Source organism: Diabrotica undecimpunctata, chromosome 3, assembly GCF_040954645.1.
Source record: "Diabrotica undecimpunctata isolate CICGRU chromosome 3, icDiaUnde3, whole genome shotgun sequence".
Classification (NCBI taxonomy): domain Eukaryota; kingdom Metazoa; phylum Arthropoda; class Insecta; order Coleoptera; family Chrysomelidae; genus Diabrotica; species Diabrotica undecimpunctata.
Genome location: NC_092805.1, coordinates 79,653,274 through 79,676,622, shown reverse-complemented (window position 1 = coordinate 79,676,622; position 23,349 = coordinate 79,653,274). Strand labels below are relative to the sequence as shown.

The following is a 23,349-nucleotide window of genomic DNA, read 5'->3' as shown; positions in this document are numbered from 1 at the left end:
ACTTGTACTCTCTAGGATATGCTGACGATATTGCAATCTCCGTCAGGGCCAAATTTGCCTAGGTTGTATCTGGGAGAATGCAAGTAGCCCTAAATATAGTTGATAGCTGGTATAAACTAGAGAGACTGGCAGTCAATGCTCAAAAAATACGAATGATCAACTTCACAACAAAAAAAAACAACATTACAAGGCCTAAAACCACATAAACTACATATAAAGTGTTACTATCTCCTTAGGCGGATGTAGAAAAATGTGTGTTAAAAATTGGGGGCTAAACTCCAAAATAACCTTCTGCTTATACACAAGGGTTATTCGACCAATGCTAACCTACGGGACTGTGACGTGGTGAACAAAGACGTAGTAAGTGGGAACAATAAAGCTGCTAAATAATACAGAAAGGCTAGCATGTCAGTGTATCACGAGGGCCATAAAAACAACTCCTACAATGACGTTGGAATTCTTACTGAATCCTTTCACAACCAAGGAGCTAAAAGAAGATATCATAATAAGGCAACCAATCGATGCAATAGCTACGAGATACAGCTTAGACAATAAATTCAAAATTAATATACCAAACAGAAAAGACTGACAATAAGGTGTACCCTTATAAGCAGAAGCTACATGGTATACCGACTACTCAAAAACATCTGAGGGTGTAGGAGTCGGTGTAGTACGGATAAAGCAAGGGATACATTTTCCGGTAAGTCTATCTAAGAAGTTCACAATTTTCCCAGCAGAAATAAAGTCAATCCATCACTAAAACAGGAAGACAGAAAAGAACGCACCGTTCAATTGCCATTTTTACAGAAAGTCAGGCAGCGTGTAAGGCACTTAATTCTGTAAAGGCCAATTATAAGCTAATATTGGATGGTGTGGGTGTCCTAAATAAACTATCGGTATCCTATTGACGAGAGTCAAAACAACAATTAAAAAGCAGATCGAACGAAACTCTTCTGCGGCGTTGCAAATCCAGTAATAAGGACAGCTATAAGAAAGTGGGTATCACACAAATCTCTTAAATAGTGGGGGAATTCACTAGGACAAAGACAGGCGAAACAGTTCATTATAGAAGATTCGCCCAAATTTACAGCAAATCTAATTAGCAAAAATCGGAAAACAGTCAAAGCCATAGAAGGTCAGTTAACAGGGCACTGTAAGCTAAATAGATAAGGATCAAATCTTTTATTATGAAAATGAAAGCAGAAAAAAATGTGCGGTCCCTAGAAACAATCAATCACGCAGTTAAGCGTAATAACAGAAATAATTACAGTAATGGGTAAAATAGGTATCGAAGCAATATATACGGTATGTGTATATGTATGTATGAGTTTTAAACAACAAAGTGTTCACCTACAAAGTGCGGCAACTATAGAACAATAGCCCTTATGTAGCATGCAAGTAAGACTCTACGACGTATTATATGCGATTGCTTACAGCATTACTTGCTTTTACAGGAATAAAATGAAAAAGCAAATTTTAAATATCCAACAAAAAATAGAAAAAGCTTCTTTTTCATCAATCGGTATCAATAAAGTGTTATGATCATTTCGGCCTATCCCAGCCTCATCAGACACTTGGGCTGATACAAATTTAAACTCGGAAAGTCCAACGAATGTCTCCCAAAACTTCACTACAGCAGTAGTTGGGCCGAAATGATCATAACACTTTATTGATACCGACTCGAGCACGGGAAGTTTAACGAATTTGTCCTCCTAGGCCATATATTTGGCCATTTAATTTAATAAAGCGATAGCGGCTTTTGCTAAAAGATTTTATCTTTTACACATTTCGCATAGGGCAGAGGATACAGAAAACGATATTTTCATAATCATCTTCGTTCACGGCCGCCAAAGCAGGTGGCGCCTTTGTAAGCTAACTACTGTTGTAGTGAAGTTTTGGGAGACATTCGTTGGACTTTCCGAGTTTGAATTTGTTTCAGCCCAAGTGCCTGATAAGGCTGGGATAGGCCGAAATGATCATAACACTACTGATTCGAGCACGGGATGTTTAACGAATTTGTCCTCCTAGGTCATATATTTGGCCATTTAATTTAATAAAGCGACAGCGGCTTTCGCTAAAAGATTTTATCTTTTACACATTTCGCATAGCGCAGAGGGTACAGAAAACGATGTTTTCATATTATCTTCGCTCACGGCCGCCAAAGCAGGTGGCGCCTTTGTAAGCTAACTACTGTGGTAGTGAAGTTTTTGGAGATATTCGTTAGACTTCCGAATTTGAATTTGTATCAGCCCAAGTATCTGATGAGGCTGGGATAGGCCGAAATGATCATAACACTTTATTGATACCGATTTGAGCACGGGAAGTTTAACGAATTTGTCCTCCTAGGCCATATATTTGGCCATTTAATATAATATATATATATATATATATATATATATATATATATATATATATATATATATATATATATTGATATGATTGGTGTTTATAGAAAATAATTAATAAGTTACACTACTAGATAATATTAGATATAAAAAGTATTTGGGTATTTTAATAAGTTATATACTAGAGAATTTTATAAAAATATATTTATGTGAGGGCATTTTTAAGAAATTAGCATATAATAATTGTAAAAAGTTGTATTTTAATGTTGTAAATATATTTAAGTGAGCCATGTGATTAGGCAACCAGATATACATACTCTCCAAGTGACAGTTTAAGTAATGATTACGAATATAAAGTGGGGTTATAATAATATGTTGTTTAAAATGTGTAGTTTATTAAATTAGAATGTTAAGCTACTGATTTAAGTGTATATTCTGATCTGAAAAGCCTAAATGTCAACAAAATTATCGATAGAAAAGTAAGGAATTCTCTAGATTACCGGAGATGGCTTTGTTTGCAAAATGGACTGTTCCAGAACATCAACAACATAGAAGAGATGGAACAAAATCGAACATGATTTCTTGCTAGATGATTCTGGAAAAAGATATAAAAACCCGGTGACTTGGATTCAAGGCATCAGTTATGAGTTACAGTTACTATGATGGCCAGTTTAGTATGAAAGTTAGAGTTAGCATGAAATAGAAGTCAGATCAATTATAGTCAGACAGAAGGTCCAATTGTTCAATATAGTGAGTTAAATGAAGATTAAGAAACAGTATAAAGAAAATATTATTGAAGATTAAAAATTATGTAATGTATAAATGGTGATTGGATAATGCAAGAAGTATTAATTGAAAATTAAAATTATATAATATATTTGGTGATTGGATATTGGTATACTGAAAAGAAGAATAAATATAAATGCTGTTTGCTGGTTTGCTTGGTGGTTTATAAATGCTTAAGAAGAAATATATTTTAAATTGGTGGAAGCTGATAATTGGAAAAAGTAATTTCACAAAAACAAGGATAACCGAAGCACGAAGACATTGAGTGGTGATTATAATCTATATAGTGGAAAACAGTTCATTTAGGCATTCAGTGACAGAAAGGTACAAAATTTTGTTAATATAATTTAGTTAGTGTCATAACAATTTCAATTTTGAAGATAGTTTGTTTAAATTTTACATTGTCTATAGAATTTAATTAGTTTCATAAGAATTTCAATTTAAAGATAGTTTATTTTAAATTCACATTGGCTAGGTTAGATATATATGTGTGTTTCATAATAGATATAATAAAGATAATTTAAAAAAGTTCTTACAAACTAATTCTTTGAGAACCGCGATAAAAACCCCATATTATAAAAAAGTACTCATTGCTCATCATTCACAATATATATATATATATATATATATATATATATATATATATATATATATATATATATATATATATATATATATATATGTTTTTTATGGGTTGGAGTCAATATTGATAATAATTTTATTGACGCCAATCTATAAAAAACATATTTATATATTTGTACGTGAAATCAAATCTGAACTGTCTTTTTTCCTCTATATATAAATATATAAATATATATATATATATATATATATATATATATATATATATATATATATATATATACATAGTTCCGCCTACAGAGATTTCAATGGACAGGCTTTCAAAAAAACTGTTGAATGCAGGAAAAGTGACCTCTTGGAAGACCGATCAGAAAGCGATGGGTGCATGATGTAGAGGAGGACTCCAGAAATATACTTAACAGTCGATCGTAGACAAGAATGGCTACATAATGGATGGAGAGGTTTGATATGGGAGGCCGGGACTCGAATCGGACTGTAGAGCCATAGGATGGATAGATGAAACTTTTCTTTTACTTCTGGAGTAATTTTAATTATACGAAAAAAGATTTTTATGACGTGAATCACAAGACTGATTATCTTCCAGGTAAAGAACTTAGCATTTCCTTTTTTTGGAACCATAAAGCAAAAATAGAGAGTTATGCCAGTCTGCTGATATTTTCTCTGCATCAAATACTTTATTTTAAAGCCTAAACAGTGATTTCTTTTTCGATATTTTCAAGTATTTTAACTATTTCTAATGTTATTTTCTTGTTTCACTTATACGTAGCAAAACCATTTGCGGAAACCGTGGCAGACTCTAATACGGGTATTAAAGTAAACGGCATATTTATTAACAACACTAAGTATGCCTATAACACAAAGATAGTTGTAGAACCCATCGAACATCTTCAATGTCTTTTAAATCGTCTAACTCTTGCAAGTGAAGCTTTGGGTTTGGTAATATATATCAAGAAGACAAAAGTAATGATTATACGTTGAAATAATTACCCAAATTCAAAAATATATGTAGCTGGAGAAGAAATCGAGCAAGTCAGGTAGTTTAAATACTTAAATTGTGTGCTAAAAGATAGTTAAGATGTAAAGACTCAAATAAAGAGCAGAGTAGAACAAGTCAGCAATGTATTTTTGAAACTTCGTAAACTTCTGACTGATGGCAAGTTCGATTTGAATCTAAAGTACATGATATTAAGTGTTACGTTTACTCTGTTCTCTTGTACGGAATGGAAGCATAGACGTTAATGGCCATATCCATTAACAAACTTATGCTTAATGTGCTTTAACTTTGAAATGTCGTGCCAGCACCGAATGCATAAATTTCATGGAAGGACCAAAAATGTGGAAGTATTAAGAACAGCGGGTCTCCAAGATAGGAACTTTATTGATGTAAAGTGTGTAAAAGACATACTTTACATCATATTTAGGGCATATATTATATGAAAAATGATACACTTTTCAGCAACTAGTACTATATGGAAAAATAGAGAGACAGAGGAGTATGAAAATACATGATCAAAATGATTGAGAATGATATTACCATATTCTTCCGAGTGTCAACGAGGAACTTAAGAAGATACTCTGTAAATAAAGAATTAACAATCTAAATCAACAGAGCAGTATAATTATTAATATATTACAGTAACAATAGATTATCTCAAGAAAACAACAGATTGTGATTATAAATCTGACGAATACCGAAAATTGTATCTACGTGAAATTTAAATTTTTACCAAGATGCATTTAGTGTCTTTTAATAAAAATAGCATTAGTGTACATTTTTAGTGCCGAAGTATTTAAAAAGAAATGACCTTTTAAGTACAACCTATAAAAATATATTTATCATTGTTATGACTATTGTTAATTATTTATTAGATTAAACTTGGTCCTATTTGTGTAATTGTTTTTACCATAATATTTACTTTTAAAAATATTTGAGTAACTTTTAAATATCTACCCAATATTATTTATCTAAATAGTAAAAATGAAATAGATTTTTTAATTTTTTGTAAACTTTGACATAAATAAATTTTGAGAAAAAATTTGCGTTGTTTCTGTTTCTGTGGGATTTTAATATCGCTCCTAATTGTTTTTATTATTTATGTGGAGTAATAATAAATTGTCACATGAAATAATTTAGTAACTCTCCCATAATTTATATATATATATATATATATATATATATATATATATATATATATATATATATATATATATATATATAAATGTGCACTCGTAAGTGAATGGGATATTTTCGGTCAATTTGGAGATAAAAAGATAAAAAAAGACAAGAGTTGTGCTACTTTATCTATTTATTGAAGACGTTTCGCCCAATGTTTCTTGGACATCATCAGTTCATCTAAAAGAGTATTATAAGCGATACATCTATATGAAAAAAAAATTAAAAGTAAATGATCTTACCTTTAAAAGATCTGTAGCATTAAGATGTTATTATTGTGAAGAAACATCAAAAATTAATCTATTAAATAAATCAGCAAAAACACATAAACACAGAACGTCGGAAGATTCCCAATTAAAGTAATTTTATATTAATTTAACTTTTGAAAACATTGAGTGATTCTAAAATCTATCAAAAAATGTAATTGTCAATTTTGAAATGTTATATTAACAAAGGCAAGGCTAGGTTTATATATATATATATATATATATATATATATATATATATATATATATATATATATAAACTTTTTGATCATAATTTTATTATCAAACTAGATTACCGCCTAGTAAAAACAATCACATAATCATAAAAATAATAATAGAATGATAGAATCTAATATAATCAGGCAAATATTAGAAACAATGAACATACATAAGATTAATCAGGATAAGATAATAAAAATAAGATATTTTAAGTGCTTACATTTTTTGTTGGAGTAAAGCACTGTTATGACTACAAATGTATTTATTTTTGACGTTTGTAGAAATTGTGTTGCCTTTCCATAAAATATTGTAGCTAATATAAAAAATGTTTCGTATTATTTCTTTAATTTTTATATTATTGGCCTATCTAAAAAATATTTCGGATTCCAAACAAGAACGAAGAATGTAAAAAAATGAGATCTCATAGTGGATGGCCTGTGGCCTGATTGGTCATTCAATGATATCTCTATTTTTAAACTATTTGACTCAAAACATTGAAACTATTGAGATATTCCCAAAAATATTTTGCATAGTGAAGAACATTGAGATATCGAATTCTTCTTGAGAGAAAAGGAATGCTAAACGTTTAGAACGTTTAAAACAATAAGAAATCTGGAAACCTTAGTTAACCTTAGAACATAACATTCTCCTATGCATATATATATATATATATATATATATATATATATATATATATATATATATATATATATATAGTGTCATAGTAGCTACCGAGCTACGAGCGAGCGGAAGACGGAAGAACCGAAAACTGTTAGGGTCTTGGTACTGTCTCTCACAAGAGGCGACTAATGGGATAAAAAAATGAGAAGTGGTGTGCTGTAGCTTAAGGTGTCGAGATCGCAACAACCGACGCACGAAGTAATATGTCTTACATCTATTAATGCAGGCGCAGTAATGTGGCCGTCATTTGCGGCATCGGTCGTCGGTATGTGGGCTGCTCTGAGAGAAAGACCAGTCCGTTAGTTGTACTGGTTAACAGGTTGCGCTCTTAGCTCTTATATAACAGGCGAGCTCACGTAAGACCATTCTATTCTCATTCCATGTAACCTCTGTGAGGACTATAAGCTCAAAAACGTTTAGTCAGAAGTAGACGTGCGCTCGTGGGACGTGCCCACTTTGGAGATAAGTGGTAGAGAAGTAGGGACATTGGTTCTGCTAAAATGGGATATATTACCTCCTGGAGGTTAAGAAAAACGTACATGCACCCAGTTTTACCAAATCAGGGATTGTTGGTTTTTTGCGTTCAGGGGTGCCTTAGACTTCACCACCCAGGGAGAGTGAGGAATCTAGTGTTTAAGAGTATATTTGCTCCTGATAATGCAATATAAGTAGTTATATCGCCTTCCAATGCCTGCTGCTGTTGCCTTAAGGCTTCGTGCTCGGTGCAACTTGTAGTGGGGCGGAACGGCGAGTTTGCTGACAAGCTGAAAGTACTTGAGTAGATCGGATCCGTCTTTTTACAACGACACTTAAACTTTGTTGACTGGAGAAGTCCCCCAGACCCCACTCGTAAGATCTTGACTATGTCTCTCTGTGTATGTATGTGAGGCACTCTATAACTCAAGGGCACAACTCTTTGTGTATGAAAGACCAGAGATATGCGCAGATCTGTAAATTCTGCGCACAGAAAAACGTTCTGTATCTATGATGGATCATCATGTAAGGCAGCCTATGCTTCAACAATACAACCCTTTGTGAGTCTTTGTATTGGAATTTGTAAACACGAGCATGCTTTCGCGATTTGAAGGTTATTGGCTATCGTCTGAATGCACCTATGTATACAAACTCAATTACAGATGTGTTGATTAGCCCTTTGTTATTAAATATACATTTATTCACGAAAACGACTCAATGTTTTTAAAAAACTTACCTTAGTCATTTGTTTGTAGCCCATAGGCCAATATACTTCATCATAATACTGATCGTTCGGAAAAGATCTCTCGGGAGATCTATCTCCATGTCTGATAAGCTAAAAAATATATATTTTTTATATTATAATGTTAAAACAAGTATATAAGCAATATTCAAAGTTACTAAAATATTAGTTCACATTCGATAACCGTTTATGTAAAAAGTTGATATTAGTATTCATAAATAATTTAATAAAATATTGTAAATATCTAATGGTGGTTCTGCCTGGAAACCAAAGGAGACTAAATATAATTTTAGATTCGTAGTTCTGAGCCAGTATAAATTTTGTATATGTTGTCAGATATGGATGCATCTGTTGTATTAAATATATTGAAATAATTGTAATATAGAAAGAAATAAAACAAACATTCTTTAATGCTAGAATATTAAATGATATTAGCTACGAAGATGCTTAGATAATAATTAAGGAAGTAGAAACCGTAAGATTAGAAAAAATACGGTAAAACTGATTTGAGGATCTCATATAAATTTCTTCTTGTATAAAAACAAAAACAGTGACGTTCGTAGGAATTATGATATCATATCGCCTATTGAAAAACTCTTTAAAAGCACTTGTTTCATTCGCTATTATACAAGTCCTTGGCAGATTTGCTCTATATAAGTTCTTAGTTACACTATGAATATCTTTTATTTGACCCTGGTATATCCAAGATCCACCTTCAATCGGATAGGGGCCTTCTTCAAGAGTCACAACCTCTCTCTTGATACAAAAGTAAAAATACTGCGATGCTACGTCTTCTCTATGGTGTTGAATCGTGGACCTTGAACGAAGATATGTTCAGAAAACTGGAAGCATTTGAGATGTGGCTATATCGGAGAATACTTAAGATCGCGTGGACTGACCGAGTCACAAATGAGGAGGTCCTCAGAAGAATGAATAAAAACCGAGAGGTACTGATCACCATCAAATCTCAAAAGTTACAATTCTTCGGACATATTATGCGAAATGAATCCAGATATGCTCTCCTTGAAGCCATCCTGCAAGGAAAAATATCTGAAAACGAGGTCCAGGAAGAAGAAGAATATCCAAGGCTATTCTATGTAGACCAGATAGAAATTTAAAATGACAATAGCAAGTTCAGCCGAAGTTACCTTAATTATAATAAAGGTACGCCTCTGGGACTCCGATTGGGGTTACTAAGACCTGTTTGGAGCAGATACATTTTTTATGACTAGAATAGCTTCTTATGATATTCTGTATTAAAATAATATAGAATAATTACTATAAATCGTAATATTACTATACATGGAAGTATTCATTTTATTACCACAAGTTGGGAGGAAACATTGACGCAGTGCAAAATATTTGTTAGAGTATGATTCAGCCACTACTGGTACATGAATTAGACGCGTATATTATTGATAAACATGTTCCATATAAGCGTATGTTAACCTGGTCAATCTGGAGAAGCTGCTTTAGTTTAACTTTACGTGACTTTACCCTTGCAGTTCTGTATAAGAAGGGAGGCAGTAACCGCCACCTTAAAATTGCAATATATACTATTAACAAAACCTGGAGATCTAGTTGGCCACCTGAAAGAAATTTCATTAGATTCTAAGGACAGGCCGATAGATGCCATGCCATATTCTTCTTGTGTTAAAGAAATTGGAAGAAGGTTCACCCGTCTGGTATACGGATGAATCTAAGATAAATGAAAGGGCAGAAGTGGAAGTTACTGGATCGAATTTTAGGCTATCCAAATCTTTTGGAAACGCATCAACTACCTTTCAGGCAGAAATACATGCTATAGATATTAGTGTTCAAGAATGTCTCAACCGAGATACTGGTAAGGCAAAAGTCTTTATTTTATTAGCAACCAAGACACCTTAAAAGCTCTAAAGTGATTTACTTGCGAATCAAAAATGGTTTGGGATGTAAAGAATCTCTCAAAAATCTGGCGGAACGCAAAAAGTAACTTTGACAAATGCCAGGTCACAAGGGAATTGCAGAAAATGAGGAAGCTGACAGCCTCGCAAAATAAAAGTATAATATCCCATTCGAGGGCCCAGAACCCTTCTGTGAACTATCGAAGATCAGAGAGGAAGTCCGGACCTGGGAACTCAATCAACTAAGATTACATTGTTCTAACATAGCAGGACAAAGACAAGCAAAAACGTTTCTAAAATTGTCGCCTACTGCAACAAACCGCCTTCTTGAAATAAGAAAAAAAGATATAAAAATATTCGCTGGCCTTCTCACTGGTCACTGCTCTCTGAGATATCATCTCAAAAAAATGGGCAAATCAGATAGTGAGAACTGTCGTTTTTATAACAAAGAAAAAAAAACGGCAGAACATATATTATGCAAATGCATAGCACTGTTCTGCAAACGACTAAAATTCCTAAGAGATGTCAGTCTAGCTCTATCTGACATAGGAAATAAGTCACCTAGGAAGCTAATCAACTTCACTAGAAGTATTGACATCCTAGAGTTCAATAGATGAAGGTATGCACAAAAAATATTTATGGGTCGAAGTGCGGCGAGGCTGCATATCTTTAACGACCTCACATAATCCAATCTAATCTAAGTCTCATGACTTAATAAGAAGAAGAAGAAATAAAATAAAAAAGATAAATCATAAAAATAAAAAAAAAATATATGATAAACAATGATACCGGCCAAGAATGAACGAACGAAGAAAAAATAGCATTAGCTATTTAAAACAGTTTATCAGCTTATAGTCGAGGAGGGTAAATAAAAAGTAATCTCAAACATTCACATAAAAAACAATGAATAAAAATTGAATAACATCATCGGAAAGCATAATTATTAGACTAGCAGTTAGAGCATAGAGAAAGTATGGTAAAATTATTATGTATATTAGAAGTGAGGTTATATAAATAGAATCTATTTTAAATGAATTAGTAAAAAAAAATTATCAATAAAAAAGCCCAGCTTATAACAAACTAAGGGTCTAGGATCAACATATCCATAACCACCGAAATCGAATACCTAATATCTTAAAAATATTTAGTTCACGAACTTGGAATTGGTAGAGATTTTGACCGCCATTAAAAAAAGAAAGACAACATATTTCGGGCACATACTTCGAACTGAGAACTACAGGTTGTTGCAGCTGATTATGAAGGGTATAATCGGAAGAAAAAGGGATCCTGCTAGACGACAAATACCATGGTTGAAAAACATTCGCGACTGGACCAGACTAAACACAGAAACGCTTTTAAGAAAAGTAAAAGAAAGAAGAAAAAGAACCAAATCAAAAATTAAAATATAAATAATATTGAAGATCTGTTGAAGTAGCCGTTTTTCATGTATAATTTATACTCAGTTATTCTAACATTTAGTAGTCTTTAAGTTTCTACCAGATAACAACTATTGCATTAATAAGGTATGCTATAAATGCATTTCTTTGATCTACCTATATGTTGTTGTGTTTGGTGTTGGAAAGCGTAGATCTCAGTGCGTTAGTTGTTTAAAATTTTGTTGTGATATATTTATTTCATCTCATTTTTAACTTTTCTAATATGTATATATGTATGTATATATATATATATATATATATATATATATATATATATATATATATATATATATATATATATATATATATATATATATATATATATATATATTCCCTTCGTGTAAGTATTTCTGAAGATAACAAATATGTAAAAGGCATAATCAGAAAAATGAAAAAAAAGAGCAATAAATACAACATTAAAACAACAACAAAACGTGTTCTCTCATTACATACTAATTATAGCAATAAATAAGTGTGAGCTAAATAAGATAATACAAGATCTATAAAAGGAATTAGTAGTTGAGAACTAACAATGAACTTAAGAAAACAAAAATTATAAAGAATGCAAAAGACACAGTTTAACAAAGTAGCAACAAATAAAGAATTATCAAGAATATAATTAGGGTACTATTAAGATAGATAAAAGTACCCAAATCAGAGAAATAAAACAGAAAAGATAGAAGAATAAGCTAGAGATAGACGGCATCTGGAAGACTTTCCAGTATTTTGGAAGTATTTAATGAATGCGGATAACAAATAAATTCTAGACATATCATTGCAAGATAGAAACAAAAAGAATGGATTAGGAGCCAAACCAAAATAATACACACACAGTTGAACACGTTCTAAAACAAGACTGGAGATGAGCTGCAATTGACAAAACATGGAGCTAAAACATTGAAAGTTGGAGATGACATAATTAATAATATATAACGCTCTGATTTAAATATATGTTTGGAACGTCCTACAAAACAAGGTAAAACTCACGTTAAAAGGCTTTCACAACGAAAATATATTATTTTGAAAACGACAGTCGATGCCTAAGACAAAACAGCAAATAAAAAATTTATTTTACTAATTGTTTGGTTTATTCCTAAAGAGATATTTGAAAAATTGACATACTACAAAGAAATACTTTCAGAACAGTATCAAAAATCTCATTTACCGAAACTGTAGCTACTAGTTCTGATTGACCATCATCTGCAGCACGTATCCTCTCAGGAGCAGCTGAAGATTGGCGTGAAATAAACACTATTGCAATGACGACATATTTTAAAAAATATGAAAATCTCATTACTTCAAGTAAGTAATAAACTTGTGATTATTGTGCGAATACTAATAATCACCTACTAGTTCTGATGAGTATTTATATTATTGAAATAGATATAATAACGTTTTTATTATCAATTGTTTTCAGTGGCGTGCATGAGCGCAGGGTGTGTGCATTGTGCAATTTTTTTTAATGTTGTGTAATATTTTTATTCGTAGGTCTTACGAAAACTTAAATTTTTAAAATCGAGGTCAAGAGATAAACGAATTAAATAAGTTTGAGAAATCTTTGTTTATATTTAGATATATTTGTATATATTCCTAATACTTGTAGCATAATAAGGAACCCATACTTAGGGTTTTATACTTATTTGCAAAAATGAAGTGAATTTGGAAAGTAAGTTAACTTACAAAATTTAGTGAAAAATAGGGAAATATTATGAAGTAATAGATTATTTTATGCTTATGGAATACAAGGTATAATTATGTATGGAATACAAGTAAAATTAAAAGCCAACAACATAAGTTACCTGTGCTGGATATTGAAGTAAAAAACAAAATAACGCCAACATATTTAAGAGAGCCAAAAATCAAATAATAAATGTTAAAAAGTGAGAAAAAATGATATTCATGACAAAAAGGGAAGAAACAATTATTTGAAACGTGAAAGGGAATAATAATATAATTTTGAGAAATGTCGCTAGTATTATTAGATATAACACGGCTAAAACACTGAAAAACCTGAGGAAATACATCAACCATGAAGGGGACCTGATCGGTGTCAAACAAAGTAAAAGCAAAAATTAAAGGAAAGAGAAAAAAGCACAAATAGTGTAAAGAAGCTAATGTAACTGTAGATGTAATATATAATGATTATGATGGTAAAATAATTTTTACAAATAATTATTAGAAGTATCTCAGGTATGTTTTACGGACTAATTGGAAATAGATGGGGATGCATTAAAAAGATTCAGAGCGAAATGGATGAAATATAACCGAAATTTTGTAATGAAACTGCAAAAAATCTATAAAACTACCGTAAGATAGCTGTGATGAATGTAACTAAATGTTGGGCAGTTGAGCAGAATAAAGTAAGAAGAACAATAAAGACACAAGGTTGAAATAAAGAGATAGATAAAAAAAATCTACAAATAAGATTAAAAAGATTAGGGAGCAAACAAAACAATAAAATTACTTGATGGGAGACGTTTAGGTAGGACATGTCCGTGAAGGAGATAGATATTGATATAATCAAAAATAGCAGCTTATAGATAAATGTAATCGGGTTATACGACCACAAATAGGGTTAAAGAAAAAAAAATGATAATGATCTATTCTAATCTATTTCTTAAAATACCGAAAAGGGCAGCCTTGGCAGCAGATGGAGTGTTTTAAAATTCAAGAAGAAAACATTCTACTGACACTTAATAATTTCTTCAAAAGGGCCATTACAGTTTTTTAAAATTAATTTCAGAATTTTTCTCTTCATTTCATTGTTTTTGACATTTCAGCGTAATCGTCAATAAAAAATAATTTATATCTAGATACTTTTTTAAGTTTATATTCAAAAATTTAGTGAAATAATTCTAATAGTAAACAAAGACCCTGTTTTAGTCGTGAAGTTGGCATGCATTAAATCAGCTAATTAAAGTTTGTTAAGTTATTTGTGTACCTACAGATTTCAGGCACTCTCAACCAAAGTGATTATTGCTCCCTTAATCTACTCATCTTATCTGTTGGCATTCCTCATTTTACTTATTTTCGAGTAGTGTTTTGATATAAATATATTATTTCACTACTATTTTTTTGTGGTATATCTATGTTATCTCTTATTTTTAATGGGATTTAACGTTTCTAATAATAAAGACAAAGAACTTTGCTACAGTCGGTTCACAATTTGTTGATAGCTCACTACAAGTTTAACCCTAATTAAAAAACTGAAATACAGAGAGGATAGGTAATACGATATAATAGTAAAAACCAACCTAAAACTGACGGTTTAAGACGTTTTCGACTAACCCACCTTATATCTGAAGGAATACAATACCTTATAATCCTATTACGGGGGTATTTTGAATGGTTAGAGATGAACGACCAGTGTCGTAGAGTATATGATTGATACATTTATTTGAACTAAATAAATATATTTTTTAAATTGTACTTATGTAAATTGTATTTTTTAATAAAACTTTATTCAAAAATTAAAAGTTTTTTGCCATTTGTAAAAGATACATTTATTTAATTAAGGAAAAAGGCGCCAAATGTCGCCTGGCAAAATTTATAATGTGTTTTAAATGTATCCATTATTTTCGAATCCAGCGAAAACTAATATGATTACATTATTACTCAGGGCAGAAAGTCCCTGAAAACTTCTACAATGTTTATTTTAATATGTTTTAATATGTTTTATAAATAACTTTTTATTTATTCTAAAAAATATTTCATTCTGCCTTTAAATTTTTCAAAAATGCTTTTTAGTTATTTCAGGATTTGAAAAAAAAAATGGATACATTTAAAACACATTAAACATTTTGACAGGCGACATTTTGCGCCTTTCCCCTTTAATACCTTACGATTACAACTACTATTACTTACCTTATATAATTACGATTAAAAAACTATTCAAATTCAAAATAAATAGGATCAACTTCGGAATCCGAGTCGTCTTGAGGGTTAATAATTAGGCTAATAATCTCTACGGTCGCATCAATTATGTTATCAAGATCCCACATTTTTTGTTCTTCTTCTATTACATGTCTTACTGCATCTTTCCAGTTTTGTTTTATAATATGTTATAAAGACTCGTATAACAATTCACGTAGAGCTTGTATTTTATATGACGTATTTTTTCTAGCCACATAACTTTTCATTTGTGCCCAAATGAGTTCAATTGGATTTATTTCGCAGTGGTAGGGTGGAAGTCTAAAGACTGTGATGTTTCACCTTTCCGCCATTTTGTCAACTACGTATTTCTTAAACTTAGATTTGTGTTGCCGGGCAATTTTTAAAAGTTTTGCTTTTACCATTTCATCTTCGTAAGGCAGATACTTATTCCGCAGCCAGTCAAGAATATCCTGTTTCTTCCACGCATTCGTTAGAAGTCTTTCTACTAGTCGTGAATGATAAGGTGCATTATCTAATACTATAATTGAATTTGGTGGTATGTGTTCAATCATTTGCTCAAAATACTCTTCGAAAACATCAGCTGTCATCTCCTCGTGATAGTCTTTTGTGCTTTTGGAATGAAAGTCCAACAAACCATGCTTAACAAATCCTTTTTCACTGCCAATGTGAGAAATTATTAATCTACTCCCTTTACCAGAAGATGGGGAGATACCAGTAGACCAACCTTCCATAAAGGTGTAACATTTTTTTAATTAATATATTAAATTAATTTTAACTTCTTTTACCCATGTGGATGATACGCTGATGATCGTGTTTACGATCAGAAATTTTTATTGGAAAACTATCGGAATATGACTGAAGAATCTACCTAAGTATTTATTTAAAGACGCCGGTCTGGCAAATCCTTAGCTAATCCTCTTTTTCATAAAAGCGGTAATTGTCGTCGAACGCGCGTTATAATGTTTTTCGGGAAAAACTTAATCTAGGAGATTTGATGTTTCATCACGTTTGTAGGTAGAAGTATACCGTTATGTTCAATGTTAATTAGAACTTTTTACCTTTTCAGAAATACATACAGCTGGCCTATCATTTTTGGGGGGAAGATACCCTCACCTTTCCTTGGGTAGCTTGGTAAAATTTTAGAGGAACCAAGTTACTTATCGGTGGGCATTGGTTTTTGTTATAATTTTTTGTTCATTTTTTTTGCTGTAATATCTCGAGATACGCCAAAACTTTATTTGTGCATGCTTGTGTTATACTCATATCTTTGTAAAGATATTTTCTAATTATATTTCTGCCTATTTTTATATGTATACCACCATTTTATAGTTTTTGGTGTATTTTTATTACTTGTGTTGCATTCAGCAGCGTCATAATTTTGTTGTTGTTTAATATATTGTTATTGTTTTATGTATGTATTTTATTTGTCGACTCCTAACAAAGTTCCCTGATATATTTGCTTTTTACCTTTAAATATAACTATACCTTTGACCAGTAGAAAGATCAGGCTTAAGTTTCGTAGGTAAGTAAGTGTAATACCTTATATATTTAATTTTTATTTATGTAGAGTGTTGACCAAATTTATTCAATAATTAACTGTGATATCTTTTCTTGGGTTTGGTCTCTGAATCTAAATATCTTTCCTTATCTCTTTTCTTTTCTAAGGTTTTCTTAATTTTCTCCTTAAACCCCAAAAAATTAAGTGGCGCCCTGTTCCCTATCTTATCTTATCTTTGGTAATTTTACCCATCTATCTTTTTGTTCATTTCTGTGTCTTTCCCAATATCGCTTATCGTATCTTTACTTATTTCGTCCGTTGGACCCATTCCTGGTTCCAAAAGCTAGTTTCGAACCCACGACTCGCTCTCCACCAACCATCTGGCTGCCGTCCGTAGTGTCTCCATTGGTGACCTTTGTAGCACCATCTAAAAAAGGTTTCCGAGGTTACACATATTTTTATGGCGCCCAACGTGGGGCTTATATCCTTTTGTTTTTTTCTTTGTCCGTTGCCTTTGCTTGTCTTTCACATTTATATAACGCCAAGCTAAGAGAACCCCGATTAGCTTCCGTGTTCAATTTCTATTTATTTCTTCGGCTAATTGCTTTATCTCTATCTCAGTATTTATTAGATTCTAATGAATCTAATGCTACCTGTTTGTTATTGGAGCAAGAGATGAATGATAAAGTCATTCCTTTAGCTTCTAGTTCTTCTTCTGTCGAGTATGTCTCTCCTGCTGCTCAGCAGATAATACATGTTTCTACTCCCGATTCAAATATCTCCCAACATTCCATATTTAAATGGAATGGTAAATTTAATGGTAATACCAAGACTGTGTTTGATTTTATTGAACGAGTTAATGAGTTATCTGAGTCCCGTAATGCCCCGAAAGATATTTTATTTAATTCGGCTATTGAATTTTTCTCTAGCGATGCCGCGGTCCGCGGTGTGGTTTCGCAGTATTAAGTCCTCAATAAGTTCTTGGGATGGACTTGTTGAAGTTCTTAAATCCACTTTTTTATCTCCCGATTTCGACGAAGATCTTTGGGATCAAATCAAAGGTCGCAAACAAAAACATAGCGAGCCTATCGTAATTTTCGCCGCGCAAAAATGCTATCCCTTTTTAATTGTTTATCTCGCGAAGCATCCGAATCCACAAAGTTAAGGATTATTCGTAAAAATATCTTACCTGAGCATATTCCTCATGTCATTTTAAAAGACATTAATACCGTGAGTGAACTAACTCAAATTGTTAAGAAGTTGGAAGATGATTACCTCTTCATTGTCGGCCAAGTTCTTCCAAAATTCTAAAATCTCTGTTGTCGAGACTGATACTCCTCAGTCGAAGCGTCATTCTCACAACAATGCCTTAAATGCCATATCGTCTCCATCTACCTCTAATCACGTATCTAATTCATCTAATTCAAATGATAAAAACACTTCGAAAGTAGCTACCTGTTGGAATTGTCAAAAAACAGGTCATATCTATCCCGTCTGTAAAAAGGAACGACAGCACAAGTTCTGTTACAAGTGTGGTAATCCTAATGTGACTGTCCATACCTGTAAAAAATGCCGGATGCCTTCAAAAAACTAGTTCGTCGAGTTTGTTCTGTCGGTGCAATCTCGTTACCTTTCCGTCCCAATAAATCCGACGTTAAAATTCAAAATAATTGGAATCAGTGGTTAAAGACCGTCAAATATTTTTATCATAATAGTGTTACGAAAATTGCCGCCCCGGTGCTAATTAATAAAATTAGCGATTCTAGGCCACATATTTCTGTCTCAATTTTCTCGAGAACTTTTACAGTCCTTCTAGATACTGGTTGTTCTATAACTATTGTTGGCGCAAAAGGCAATCAATTCCTTGAATCCAACAACTTATCTGTAGATCCATCACAACATCAAAATGTTTCATTAGCTGACGGCTCTAATCGCGCTGTTACCGGTGTAGTCGATCTCCCTATCTTAGCTAACGATGTTTGTCATGTCATCAAAGCACTAATCGTACCTACGTTACCTTATACCTTTATCCTCGGTAGCAATTTCGTTAAGACTTTCTCTCTTATAATAGATTTTTCTAAAAATACTTGGCTTACGGGCGATAATGATCCATAAACTTTTACCGATATCGATAATGAGCTCGATGAAATATCTTTATGTACTATCGATCATTTAAACCCCACTCAAAGATATGTCGCGACTAGTACTATCGAATCTTTCTCCCGAGTTAGCAATATAAATGGATTAGGCCACACGGATAAAATTCAAATGAATATTGATACTGGAGACGCGAAACCTTTCAAAAAACGCCCGTTTCCCATGTCTCCCTATATGTCCAAAATTCTCAACGAAGAATTGGACGAAATGCTTAGTTTAGGAGTTATTGAACCTTCTAATAGTCCGTGGTCTTCACCGGTGCTATTAGTTAAGAAAAATAACGGCGAGTACCGCTTTTGTTTCGATGGTAGTGCTCTCAATGAAGTAACTAAACGAGACTCTTACCCTTTGCCTAATATTGATAGGATCCTTTCGTTACTGAAAGGTACCAAATTTATAAGTTCCGTTGACTTAAGAAAAGCTTTCTGGCAAATACCTTTAGATCCCTCTTCGAGAGAAAAAACTGCTTTCAGTGTCATCGGTAGAGGTTCCTTTCAATTTACTGTCATGCCTTTAGAATTATGTAATTCGGCTCAAACTCAACAGGGATTAGTCGATACAATTTTCGGTCCTAAATATGAACCGAACATATTTTGTTATCTTGACGACATCATCATTTGTTCCGATAATTTCGAAGAACATATTAAATTATTATCTGAGGTTAAAGATAAGTTAAAAGAGGCCAATTTAACTATCAATGTTGATAAGTGTGAATTTTTCAAGTCTGAATTAAAATTTCTGGGTTATATCGTAGGTGATAATCTTTTAAGGACTGATCCGGAAAAAGTCTCTGCCATGATTAACTATCCCCGTCCAAAAACTTTTACGGAAGTTAAAAGATTTGTTGGAATGTGCTCTTTACAGGCGATTTATAAATAATTTCTCGACCCGTGTCTCTCCTATAAATGACCTATTAAAAGGTAAAAATAAGAAACAGTCGGTAGACTGGACTGATTCCGCTGAAAACTCCTTTATTTTAATTAAAGAGGCTCTTATCTCTGCCCCTGTTCTAACTCAACCTGATTTTCTAAAACCTTTCGTTATTCAATGTGACGCTAGCGATACTGGGTTAGAAGGTGTCTTAACACAAACCGTCGATGGCTCGAATGTAGTTATTGCTTATGCTAGTCGTACCTTATCTAGGGCTGAACGAAATTACTCTGTCACCGAGAGAGAATGTTTAGCCGTAATTTTCGCTATTGAAAAATTTCGTCCCTATATCGAAGGAGTCAAATTTCAGGTAATTACCGACCATCATTCCCTGTTGTGGTTAAAAAACATTAGTAATCCTTCTGGCAAACTTGCGCGTTGGGCAATGCGTTTAGGTCAGCATGATTTTGATCTTATCCATCGGAAAGGAACTTCTCATATCGTCCCAGATGCACTAAGTCGCATGTTTACGAATGAGTCTCTCTCCGAAAACCACAACTTTCTTATCTGGAAGTCGACAAGGACCGAATTGATCCTTGGTTCGATGATTTTTGCTCTAAAATTTTATCAGAGCCCAATAAATATCCTCAGTAGAAGGTAGAGGATGATTTTGTTTTTAAATTAATTTCTTCCGAATTACCTGTTTCCACTAATAATAAATTTTAGTACCGAAACCCCAAAGAAATGATATTATCACTTCTTGTCACGATCCCCCTACCTGTGCACATCTTAGCTATTTCAAAACTTTAAATCGTATTCAAGAGTTATATTATTGGCCCAAAATGCGGAAAGATGTACTTCGTTTTGTTAGGTCTTGTAAAATCTGTGGAGCTCAAAAGATGTCGACTTTGGCTCCCATGGGTTTAATGGGACGAGAAAAATCCGCTAGGTTTCCTTGGTAGATCTTATTGGTCCTCTTCCTCGCTCAAAAAGAGGATACACTTTTCTTCTTGTTGTTACCGACTGGTTTTCGAAATTTACGTTGATTCACCCTTTGCGGAAAGCTACCACGCAAAAATATCATTAATTTTCTTGAAAATGACGTTTTTCTTATGTTCGGAGTCCCTCAATTTCTTATATGTGATAACGCCTGAAATCTTAATAATTCTTCGTTAAAGAATTTATGTAGTAAGTATAAGGTCCAAAAAATATGGTTTAATGCTGTCTATTCGCCTCAGTGCAACTTTGTTGAACGTAGCAATAAAACCATAGGAACTGCTATCAGGTGTTATATTAAAGATCATTCCGATTGGGATAAAGAAATTCCAAAAATCCGTCAAGCTATAAATACCGCTAGACATGAAGTCACTAAATATACCCCATCTTTCCTTAATTTTGCCAGGTATGTCCCTATTGCCGGTAACTATTATTCTTTATCTGCCGATAATTTGATATCTACCGTTACTTCAGAGCAACATGACAAATATGTTTCTGAAATACGAGGGTTAAGTGAAGTATTTGATGAAATACAACTTAATCTGAATAATGCGTACCAACGCAATGCCAAAACGTATAACTTATGGCGACGCGATGTTCAATTTCACGTCGGTGATACAGTTTGGCGACGAAATAAGGTTCTATCAAAAGCCGTCGATAAGTTTATGGCTAAGTTAGCACCCAAATATATCTTATGTACGGTAGTCAAAAAGCTATCTCCCCTTGTATATACACTGAGAAATCCCGATGGTTCAAATGCTGGGAACTGGCATATTAAAGATTTAAAACCATATCTCAATGATTCTGATAATTCGTCAGGTGATGATGAATCCAATCAGGATTAGTTTGTTTTTTTTATCATATAACATTATCTACCATCCTATCTATATATTCATCTGAATATTATTCTCTTTCATTTTCTCTCGTCTACCTCGCCCACCAGAAGTCACATATCTTTGAGTACGGTTAGGTGAAAAATATCACCATACCGTTATCTATTAGATCGGCTAGTGAGATAATTACTCGCTGGTCTCTATTATCTTACCTATTCAAGTGAAAAATCACTTGAATTATCTTTGAGCCAAAACTCATTACCTTACCGATAAGTGAGAAATCACTTGAATTATCTTTGAGCCAAAACTCATTACCTTACCGATAAGTGAAAAATCACTTAAATTATCTTTGGGTAAAACTCATTACCGTACCGATAAGTAAAAAGTCACTTAAATTACCTTTGAGTAAAGTTTAATTTATCTTTGCTCGCTCTCTTATCTTATCTTCTTATCTATCTTATTTAGGTGGAAAACCACTCAAAATTATCTGTGCGAAAGCTCATTACCTGGTCAGTACGCGAAAAATCATTTGCTTACTGCACCGTTAAAGTGTAATAACTTTAATTACGTTATTATACTTTTATTATCTATATACTAGTTATAGTAACTCCTTCATTATCTAGTATAAGTTTTTTTATTTGTATAAAAAACTGATACTCAATCCTTTATGGATTTATTAACCCCGAATGGCGATAAATTACTTTTGTTCTGTCATACAGCCAGTGATAAATCAAGCTACCATGGTGAATCATGAGAATGAAATTCTCGACGCACAAATTTTTTTTTCTTTTTCTTCTATATTTCGGAATCTGTTTTGACCTTACTAGTTGTCACGAGAGGAACGTCTAGGATGATGATCTGGGATTCGTCCGCTAGGGACCTGTTGAGCTTTTAAGGAAGACAGATACATTCCTCTTAATTCTTCTTACCCTTTCATTCTTTTAGTACTGATGTTGTCTACAGACCCCTTTCCCTGATATGACTTAGAAGTTTTCTTTATGTCAACTTCAACCCGATTGTGACTTTACCGATTGTAACCCTAAATTAAATTTAGGCGTGTGATACACGAAGCTATCAACTGACAACCAGGCACTTAATTTCTTTTTTTTTTTTCTTCTTCTTCTACTCTTATTATTGTTAGCTGAGTTTTATTTAATTCATTTTGACTTTCACTTTGGCATATGCTTTCCATTGTGATTACGATTTTATCCAGTGTTGTTATTTAAGCCATTTTGATATCTTGTTTTTAATTAGAGATTCCCTAAAAATATCTAGTTCTCTAATTTATCTTAACGAATTACTGATGAGTACTGATCTCGATGTTATCTCTTAAATAGGCATTTCTTTTGTATTAAGGGTTACCTTAAATAATTTTATTATCTTAACGTTTGGTTAAATCATTTCTTAATGATGTTAACGTCTTTTATATCTTGTACGTCTTTTCGGGGCACATTCTTTGAATCGTTTAAAGGGTATATAAAAAAAATGTATAC

General features: G+C 32.5%; 1 protein-coding gene across 1 annotated transcript in view; it reads right to left on the bottom strand.

Annotated features, from left to right (window-relative positions):
• Positions 1–12,927, bottom strand: part of LOC140436942 (testicular acid phosphatase homolog) — a 48,069-nt gene extending 35,142 nt beyond the window's left edge. Inside the window, exons 1-2 of the mRNA XM_072526121.1 lie at positions 12,774–12,927; positions 8,284–8,382 (exon numbers count right to left, since the gene is read on the bottom strand). Of these exons, the coding sequence (XP_072382222.1) occupies positions 8,284–8,382; positions 12,774–12,902 (228 nt within the window). The 5' untranslated portion in view covers positions 12,903–12,927. The remainder of the gene's footprint in view (positions 1–8,283; positions 8,383–12,773) is intronic.
• Between the last annotated feature and the right edge of the window lie 10,422 nt (positions 12,928–23,349).